General features: G+C 33.7%; 1 protein-coding gene across 1 annotated transcript; it reads left to right on the top strand.

Moving 5' to 3' along the window:
• Positions 1–4,325: 4,325 nt before the first annotated feature.
• LOC139847091 (norfluorocurarine synthase 1-like) lies at positions 4,326–6,868 on the top strand. The gene is made up of 4 exons (XM_071836698.1): positions 4,326–4,441; positions 5,031–5,471; positions 5,574–5,711; positions 5,795–6,868. The coding sequence occupies exons 2-4, from the start codon at positions 5,103–5,105 to the stop codon at positions 6,068–6,070; spliced, it is 783 nt and encodes a 260-aa protein (XP_071692799.1). The 5' UTR covers positions 4,326–4,441; positions 5,031–5,102; the 3' UTR covers positions 6,071–6,868.
• The last annotated feature ends 3,788 nt before the right edge of the window (positions 6,869–10,656 follow it).

Genomic DNA, 10,656 nt, shown 5'->3' with positions numbered 1-10,656 from the left:
CGCAAAAAGTAATATTTGATATCAATGTGTTTTGTTCTACCATGGAACACTGGATTCTTTGCCATCGCGATTGCAGACTTGTTGTCGCAGAATATTTGTGTAGCGTCGTCTTGTTTTTCACCCATGTCTTCTAGAATTCTCCTTAGCCATATAGCTTGATTAGCTGAGTTTGCGGATGCGACGTACTCGGCTTCGGCTGACGATTGTGCCACCGTTTCTTATTTCTTTGATGTCCATGAGAATACACCAGATCCAAGTGTGAATGCGTATCCGGAAGTACTTCTCATGTCATCCACCGATCTGGCCCAATCACTATCTGTGTATCCCTGAAGCTTCTAGTCTATAGTGGGCTTGTACCATATTCCATAGTTCATGGTACCTTGCAAATATCTTAAAATTCTTTTAGAAGCTCCGTAATGTATTTGAGTAGGGTTTTGCATGTACCTGGATAGTAGACTGGTTGCGTACATAATATCTGGCCTTGTTGCTGTCAGGTAAAGTAGGCTTCCAATGAGACTTCTGAATCTTGAAGTGTCTGCTTTCTCAGATCCGTCTTCTTGTCTCATCTTCTCATTGGCAACTAATGGTTTGGCTACGGTTTTACAACCGTAAAGTTTAAACTTTTTCAGGAGATTTTTCGTGTATTTCTTTTGTCATATGAAGATGCCTTCATTTTCTTGACTAATTTCGATGCCAAGAAAATAATGAATCAATCCAAGGTCGCTCATCTCGAACGTTTTCATCATGTCTTCTTTAAACTCTTGTATCATTCTATCATTGTTTCCCGTATATATAAGATCATCAACATACAAGGAAATAATGAGAGTGTCGGAGTTACCTTGGGTTTTGATATAGAGTGTGGGCTCACTTTGACTCCTCCTGAATCCTGAACTTGTGAAATAGCTGTCAATGCGGCTATACCATGCGCGTGGTGCTTGTTTAAGTCCATATAAGGCTTTCTTTAGTTTTAGAACTTGATTTTCTTTTCCTTTCTTAATGAACCCTTGTGGTTGCTCGACGTATATTTCTTCTTCTAGAAACCCATTTAGAATGGCTGATTTCACATCTAGTTGGTGAATCTTCCATCTACGTTGAGCTGCTAATGCCACAAGTGCTCGTATAGTATCCAGTCGTGCTACGGGTGTGAAAGTTTCGTTGTAGTCGACTCCTGGTTGTTGTGAGTAACCTTTAGCTACTAGTCTTGCTTTATGTTTTTGTATAGAACCATCGGGGTTGAGCTTCGTTTTGTAAACCCACTTAACTCCAATGATTTCTTTATCTGTGGGATGATCAACTAACTCCCATGTGTTGTTTTTCTTGATCATTCTGATTTCTTCGTTCATAGCAGCCACCCACTTTTCATCTTTGGATGCAACTTCATAGCTTTCAGGTTCTATAGTTGTGAAGTTGCAAGTCTCGTATACCTCTGTTAACTTTTTGACTCTTCCAGGTGTTGACTCTGGACTTGAATCGTCTTGTGCTAATGGTATTGTTACCGACGGAGAAGTTGGCGTAGTATGGCTCGTTTATCCGGTACTTTCATCTTATTCAGACTGCTCCATTTGTAGTGGTTGTTGATCTGGAGTTTCTATAGATATCCGTGGCAGATATGTTTGTTTTTCAACTTTGTCCTTCTCCCAGTTTCAAGAAGCATCTTCATTAAACTCCACGTCTCTGCTGATCACGATGTTATTGGTCTTCAGGTTATAGACCCGGTAACCTTTTGATTGTGTACTATAGCCCAAGAATATTCCCTTCTCTGATTTTTTTTGGAGCTTGTGACGTTTCTCCTTAGGAACATGGATGTAGCAGATAGATCCAAATACTCGTAGATGTTTCGTAGACGGTTTCCTTCCACTTCATGCCTCTATCGGAGTCTTGTTTTCTACGGCTTTCATGGGACATCGATTTAGTATATATACAGCTGTGTATAAAGCTTCAGCCCAAAAACTATTTGGAAGGCCTTTTTCATGTATCATTGTTTTGGCCATTTCCATTACAGTTCTATTTTTGCGTTCAGAGATGCCATTTTGCTCAGGGGCATAACCAACAGTGAGTTGGCGTTTAACTCCTTCATCTTCGCAAAATTTATTAAATTGTGTAGAGGTGTATTCTTTCCCTCTATCACTCCTTAGTTTTTTAATATAATGGCCACTAGTTTTTTCTACGTAATTCTTGAATTTCTTGAATATCGTGAAGACTTCTGATTTTTCATGCATGAAATAAACCCACGTCATTCTAGAATAGTCATCGATGAAGAGAATAAAGTACCTATTTTGGTTAAGAGACGGGGTCCTCATTGGTCCACATACGTCAGTGTGCACCAACTCTAGTATATCTTTCGCTCTCCAAGCTTTATCACGAGGAAAAAGTTTTCGATGTTGCTTGCCCATCATACAGCTTTCACACGTGTCAGTGATCTCTTCTATGTTCGGCAAGTCTCTCATCATATTCTTCTGTTGGAAGATTTTTAGTGCGTGAAAGTTAAAGTGGCCAAATCTTCGATGCCATAACCATGATTCTTCAACTTGAGCTTTCATGGTTGTGTCTCTGATATACTGCCAACGAAGCGCAAAATTGCGGTTCTCCATTGGAACTTCGGCTATTAATTTATAGTTATTTTTCTTGTCACGAATAACGCATGATTTGTCTTCGAAGAGTAAAGAGTATCCGTGCTCCATCATTTGTCCAACACTTAGCAAGTTACTTGCAAGGCTTGGTACTAAAAGAACGTCATTAACAGATCGAGTGACGTTATTAGTTTGAATAGTTATCGTACCTTTACCTTTAGTGTCAACAAGCGCTCCATTCCCTAGTTTGACGCGGGACTTGACGGAGGTGTTGATACTATGAAATAGCGTCTCATCTCCTGTCATGTGATTGCTGCACCCACTGTCGATGAACCAAGTGTCGTCTTTTAGTTCATTTGCAGCATGGCAAGCATAGAATAGCTGATTGTTGTTCTCGTGCATATCTTCTTTTTCTTCGGTGTAATTAGCCCGATGATTTTGTTTTAAACGACAATCTTTTTCGAGATGTCCAAATCTTCTGCAATTATTGCACTGTGGCTTGCCTTTATGAAAGCAATCTTTCTCCAAATGGTTTGTCTTTTTGCAAATACCACATGGAGGATAGCTTTTTCTTGATTGATCGAACCCGGTTCTGGGTTTTTCTCCTCCTCTCGATTTTTCTTCAAAAATTCTTCTCCCCTCATTTTTAGATTTTTGAGACCTTAATTTGAGTTTAGACTGAAAGGCACTTTCAGGTGAGTTTTCACTACGCCGACTCAGTCTAGCCTCATATGCTTCAAGAGAGCCAATTAATTCCGTTACTGACAGAGTCTCAAAATCTTTTGACTCTTCAATAGCGGTAATGACATGATCGTATTTTTCAGTCATGCTGATAAGTATTTTTTCTACGATCCTCTTATCATTTATGTTATCTCCATAGGCTCTCATTTGATTTACTATTTCTTTAATTCTAGAATAGTAATCTTTTACGGTCTCAGTGTCTTTCATATTTAAATTTTCAAAATCTCTTCTGAGAGTTAGAAGTTTGACGGATCTCACCTTGACATTTCCTTGAAATTCTTCCTGAAGGATCTTCCATGCCTCCTTGGCTGTCGTAGCTCCCATGATTCGTGGAAAGATAGACGGTGTCAAGGCTTGTTGAATGTAGCCTAGAGCAGCAGCATTTCTGACTACATTTTTGTTGTATTTTTCTTGATCTTCTGCGGACAGAGTTTCGTCGTCTTTTGGAGTTGTAAACCCGACTTCGACAATATCCCACAAGCTTTGTGCTTGAAAATATGTCTTCATTCGGATACTCCAAAAATTATAGTTGTCGCCATCGAAGATGGGGACATGAATATTGTATGCACCAACGGTAGTCATGGTGTACTCGAACGAACGCCCAAATAGCTCTGATACCACTTGTTAGAATTGTTGTGTTTTTAGATTAGTTAGAAGATGATTAGTTTTGATTTAGATGTAGTAAGTTTGTAGTGTTTAGTTGATTTGTATTGAAAGAGGGGATGTGGAGAAGATTTGTGATTTAGAAAGATTTGAGTGTTTATTACTTGAAATGTCTTATGTGTTTGGTTACATCAAAATGGTGAGGCCTTATGCCTATTTATAGGCCTCATGAGTGAGTCTTAGATATTTTAATAGAAATATTTACATTTCTAATAAATAATATCTAGATATTTTTTGTTAATAATATCTAGATATTTTGTGATTATATCTAGATATTTTTGGTTAATAATATCTAAATATTTTTGTTTTATAAATATCTTCTTCTACTAATTAATTCTAGAATACTCTATAAATACATTAACATTTTAACACTAACATTCTAAAGATTTCACCGTTGTGCAGCTTTATGCATTTTAAATACACCTAGAGTGTTCATCATCAAAGAGTGCTAATACAACTTGCTAAAGGTCAGTTTCTCAAATCATTAGAGTTAATAATCAATCATGTTCTATATTTCTCTACCTGCCTCGATTTTTTTTCTGCCTATTGATGTTCATGACAAATTTTCTTCGGTGCATTCGTTTTGTTGTTGGGTAAATTACAGCAACTAGGTTCGGCATACTTATCGAAATATTCTTATTGAAAATATCAGTTCAAAATTTGGAATCAAAAGCGTATTTTGTACCAACAATATAGATTATAGTTTCTAAAAGTAATGAATTAATAAGAAAGACAATCTCGTTAATTAAACAAACCTTCGTTTTATATATTATCATATATTAGGAACCCCTTGAGCATGACATTTGGACTGTAAAATATACTTTGAATAATATATCATGCTCTTTATCGTCTGCGTATAGCTAACTGCAATATTTAATGGCCAACTGCTCTGCGCCAGCTGCGAAGCGGTTGACCACCATACTTGTTATAGTAATAAGGAGTAGCAATCTAATGTGATTCGTTTTTATATTAAATTATTTCAATAATTTATTAAGTCAACTTTTATTTTATATTTTTATGTGTTCGTTTGATATATTTGATATATAAAATATGCAGGCGAACATACAAGTTGCGTTTTACCATATTACAAATGGTTATTTAAACTTTTTGATTCATAGTAATCTAATTATGGAAATGGAGAACAAAAAGCACTTTGTTTTGGTCCATGGGTCAGGTCACGGAGCTTGGTGTTGGTACAAGCTCATTCCCCTTCTCAAGTTGTCGGGACATCGAGTAACCACCTTCGACCTCAACAGTTGCGGGATCAACCCTAAGCAGGTCAACGATGTCACTAGTTTCGAGGAATACTCACAACCGTTGATCGAGTTTATGGCTTCTCTGCATTCGAACGAGAAGGTGGTTTTAGTTGGTCATAGTTTTGGTGGTTTTGTGATCTCTCTTGCTCTTGAAAAATTTTCAGAGAAGATTGAAGTTGCAATTTACTTGGCCGCATTCATGCCAAATCATATACACCCGCCGGTTTCTGTATTAGCACAAGTAAAGCTTCTTTAACTTATCATTTTTAACAATGCTCTATGTACTATCGTTTCTTGCTATGAAAAATACCTAATGTTTGATAATTTTTGGACAAAAATGTAGTCGATGAAAGTAGCTCCTATCGAAAATCTGGGCGACTGTAAGTTTCTATTCGGAAATGGACCAACAAACCCGCCAACCTCATTCAAATTCGGTCCAAATTACTTGGAAACTCATTTATATCAAAATTGCACGAAACAGGTGAGTGTTACTTTATCGCTTTTTCAACATACAAATCATAGTACATTTTAAAAAAGTTACGCCGATAATTTTTTTTTTTTTAGGATATCGAGTTAGCAAGAATGTTGGTGAGGGAAAATGGATTATTCATGGAAGACTTTACCAGCGAGTCCATGTTAACGGAAGAAGGATTTGGGTCAGTTAATCGGGTTTATGTGGTTTGTAAGGATGATCGAGCAATAACAGAAGAGTTTCAACTGTGGATGATCGCGAATAGTCCTTCCAAACAAGTGAAGGTGATGGAGAGAGCTGATCATATGGTCATGTTAGCACAACCTAATGAGGTTTCTATCCTTTTGCAAGAAATTGTCAACCATTGATTGATATGATATTCATCCCAACGCTAAATGAAAACAGAACATTCAAATTGTCAACCAATGATATGTTCTTATTTTTATCATATAGTACCAACAAAAAAAAATTAAAAATAAATTATGAACTTTATGTAGCTCAAAATAAAAGATGAACCTTATCTTGATTATTTACGTCTAGCTATCTAATATTCTTCCAAACAATGAGATTATGACAGCGACGAAGCTTGAACATTAACAATGAGAGGACCATAATAATTAAATCAAAATCGTATGAAGTATGCTAGTAAGGCTGGTGGAGCCAATATTTAAATTTACCATGTCTAGTCTCAGGGGCGGATCTATATACCAAGTAGTGGTAGCACGTGCCACCACTGAGATGTAGAATGTAGTAGAAATTTTTTTAAGCTTTTACTTAGTTATACTATTGGGTAGTTTAAATTTGGTTGAGTGCCACCACTGCCACCAGTGCCGGCACTAGAGGTGGGGCACAAGGTCGACGCAAAGGGTATCCATATTTAAAGTGCATCACTTGCAGAATTTGGGTTTTTTTCATTTAAGTTATAGAGAAGAATTCATGGGAGGTAAGTAGATGAAGAAGAAGAAGTATCAGTAAAAGTAGAGAGAGGAAAAATGAATATTGGGTACAATATTAAATTAGCTTTATAGTACGGAGTACTTGTGTTACAGCTTGTTATACAAATCTTTAGTTGGATTTTAAAATTACCATAAAATGAAAAGGTGCTACACACCGGTACACACTACCCCATGGGCTATTCCATCCATTATGTAATTTGCCCTATTTTTTTTATTAATATTATTTTATTGTAGTACTTATTATTAATGAAATAGATAGATAAATTAAACCTTTCATTTTATCTTTTTGTGACATTCATTTTTAATTTATTAATTATATTAATTAATATACTAGTTATAAATTTAAAAAAAGTATACTACTTTTTTTTTTAATTTTTATCATTTTATTTTACATTTTGACAAATAAATAATTTCACTTGAATATATAAAATAACAATCAAAACTGCAAAGTGTTCGATGCAATTGTGGTGACATTACTTGAATACATTTTCCTTGTAGTTACCAACTCATTTCATGGCCTCGGAGGATGGAGTCTTCATTGTCATGTACTCTCATATTTATAAAATGTACTCCGTAAATTTTAGATTTTTGTTGTTTTTTTCGCCTCCGCAGGGAATTTTTTTTTTAGATCCGCCACTTACCACTAGATAGTTGTAAAAATTTTTGAGCTTTTAACTAGTGACACCAGTAACTAAAATTCCTAGATTCGCCACTGTCTAATCCTTAAAACTATAGAATTTGCTATTAAGGACATATTTTTTTGGGGGGATCATGGCACCCCTGCCCTACATAAGCTCCGTCGCTGCATTATGATGAACTGAGGTGACCTTTGATATGATATTAATTAACATTAACATATTAACTATTAGACAAAATTTATGAATAGTACCAGTGGTATTTTCGTCTTTTCACCTATTTTCCCCCTTCTTTCTTTCAAGTAACACCACAAAAGCCCCCCAAACTTTGTTCAAAAATTAAAATCGACCCCTAACACAGGGGGTTAAAGCGTCAAATCAAAATTTTCATAAAATATCTTAAATAAACTCCACTCAAATATTCAACAGGTCATATCTTCTCGCTCGCAACACGTTAAATTTTTCCGACACCATCCTTAAACTCGAAATAATTTTATGAACACAATGTCACTAACAGCGACGATCTTCTTTTATAATTTATTTTGATTTATTTTATTTTTATTTTTTTGTTTGCATATCTGTTATGGATATTACTATTATTGTTGTTATTGTTTCAAATTACATCGAATAACAATTTATGTAATGTTTTGATTTGGAGTCGATGCATTTGAAGAAGATGATGAAGAAGAGACATCAAAAATTACGGTTTATAAACTTATTCAGGGGATATAAGTCAGAGAAAATGTGAATAGCTGAGTGGCGTGGGTTGTTTGTGTGTTACCGAGAGGTCGCGGGTTCGATCCCCGGCTGTGATATTTTTTTTTTAGAAAAAGAAGGAGTGAAAATAAGAAACAGAAATATAATGGTATAAGAATAATTAGATCGAGTATTATTCAGAAAAATCTAAACAGATACATGGTTAAGGGTGTTTGCATATAAGCGGGAGGTCATGGGTTCAAGTCCGGTTCGGGGCAATTCTTTTTACAAAAAGCTTCTATAAAGGGTATATTTTTACTAATTTTATTTCAATTATTATTGTTGTTATTATGATTATTATTAATATTGTTCTTAATGTCACTAGCATTATAATTAATATTAAAATTATTGATACAAGTATTATAAATATTATTATTATTACTATTATTAGGTATGAGTATTATTATTATTATTGATTAAAATTATTATGATTATGGTTATGATTAGATAAAATATGATAAAAGGAATATAATTACATTGTATTGATAAGTATAGATATGAACTTAATACGCTCATGAACATTTTTATGATCTATATAAGAGTAATATGATTATTATTGCGCTTAATGACATGATTAAGATATTAAGTATTAAGAACGATATTGGTATTATGAAATAAACATGATATAAAGGATACTATAAATTATAGTCATAAACCTTAATCGTTATTATTATTATTACTAAGTATTAGTGTTATGATCGTTATTATATTTATTATTATTATTAATATCAATATTATTATTATTATTACTAGTAGAATTATTATTATTACAATAAATATCATTATTATTATAAATATCATTATTAATAATATTATTATCATTTTTATTGAAACTATTATTATTACTATCATTAGTATTAATATTATTAGTATTAAAAATTTTGTTATTATTATTATACTTATGCTAGTATTATTAAATATTATTTTTGCAAACAAAAGAAATTTATATAAAGAATATACTTAGTACATAAGTATACTAATATTATCTAATATTAAGATATAATATTATTTATATTGATGTAACGTCAACTAAATTATATATCAAATAAACATTATGATATATAATAATTATTAACAAAATTATATATAAATATTAACCTTAATACATAACTAAATATATATAAACTTGCTCGATTACGATTATATGTATTAATATATATACAAATGATATAGGTTCGTGAATCCGAGGCCAACCCTGCATTATTCAATATCGTCTAATGTATTTTTACTACAAAATACATTAGGTGAGTTTCATTTGCCTTTTTACCCTTTATATTTTTGGGTTGAGAATACATGCGAAATTTTTATAAATGTTTTACGAAATAGACACAAGTAATCGAAACTACATTATATGGTTGAATGATCGAAGCAGAATATGCCCTTTTTTGCTTGATAACCTAAGAATTAGTAAACCGATCTACTAATTGACGCAAATCCTAAAGATAGATCTATTGGGCCTAACGAACCCCATCCAAAGTACCGAATGCTTTAGTACTTCGATGTTGTTTTATCATATCCGAAGGATTTCTCGGAATGATAGGGGATATTCTTATATGCATCTAGTTAATGCCGGTTACCAGGTGTTCAATCCATATGAATGATTTTTGTCTCTATGCATGGGACGTATGTTTATGAGAAATGGAAATATGAAATCTTGTGGTATATTAAAATTATGAAATGATTATTTATGATAAACTAATGAACTCACCAACTTTTTGGTTGACACTTGAAAGCATGTTTATTCTCAGGTATGAAAGAAATCTTCCGCTGTGCATTTGCCCATTTTAGAGACATTACTTGGAGTCATTCATGACATATTTCAAAAGACGTTGCATTCGAGTCATTGAGTTCATCAAGATTATTATAAAGTCATTTATAGTTTAGATATATTATGAAATGGTATGCATGTCTGTCAATTTTCGATGCAATGAAAGTTTGTCTTTTAAAAACGAATGCAATGTTTGTAAAATGTATCATATAGAGGTCAAGTACCTCGCGATGTAACCAAATATAATGTATTCGTCCAGATGGATTAGGACTGGTCATGAAAGTTGGTATCAGAGCGGTGGTCTTAGTGAACCAGGTCTTGCATTAGTGTGTCTAACTGATAGTTGTTTAGATACATTAGTGAGTCTGGACTTCGACCGTGTCTGCATGTCAAAAGTTTTGCTTATCATTTCATGTCGAAAATCATCTACTTATCATCCTTAGGAAATTACCTGCTTATCATTCCTAGTTTAGACACATCTTACTGCATTGATTGCATGAATAGTGTATAGACAAATCCATATCTTAGCGTATCTGTTACTGTAGACTTTATCTGACACGTTTCCTTAATTTCCTCCGTAATCTACGGGATCTTCTGTACTATATTAGATATTCTATATAATTAGAATATTATCCGATAACCAAAAATCATTTCATATCAAAAATCCTCTAACTAATCATAAGAGATGGATCCTACACCTAGCTTGGATTCCATTAGTTCCGGAAGCAATTTCGAGATGCGTATTGAAGTAGACTCCGAAGTCAATGAACCCGAAGTGTCTCCACCGTTTAACTATTTTTCTTTCTATAGGAGATGGGTGTAGTGACCCGAACTTTTCC

This window comes from Rutidosis leptorrhynchoides, chromosome 5 (assembly GCF_046630445.1).
Source record: "Rutidosis leptorrhynchoides isolate AG116_Rl617_1_P2 chromosome 5, CSIRO_AGI_Rlap_v1, whole genome shotgun sequence".
Lineage (NCBI taxonomy): Eukaryota > Viridiplantae > Streptophyta > Magnoliopsida > Asterales > Asteraceae > Rutidosis > Rutidosis leptorrhynchoides.
This window is presented reverse-complemented; position numbering and strand designations above follow the sequence as displayed.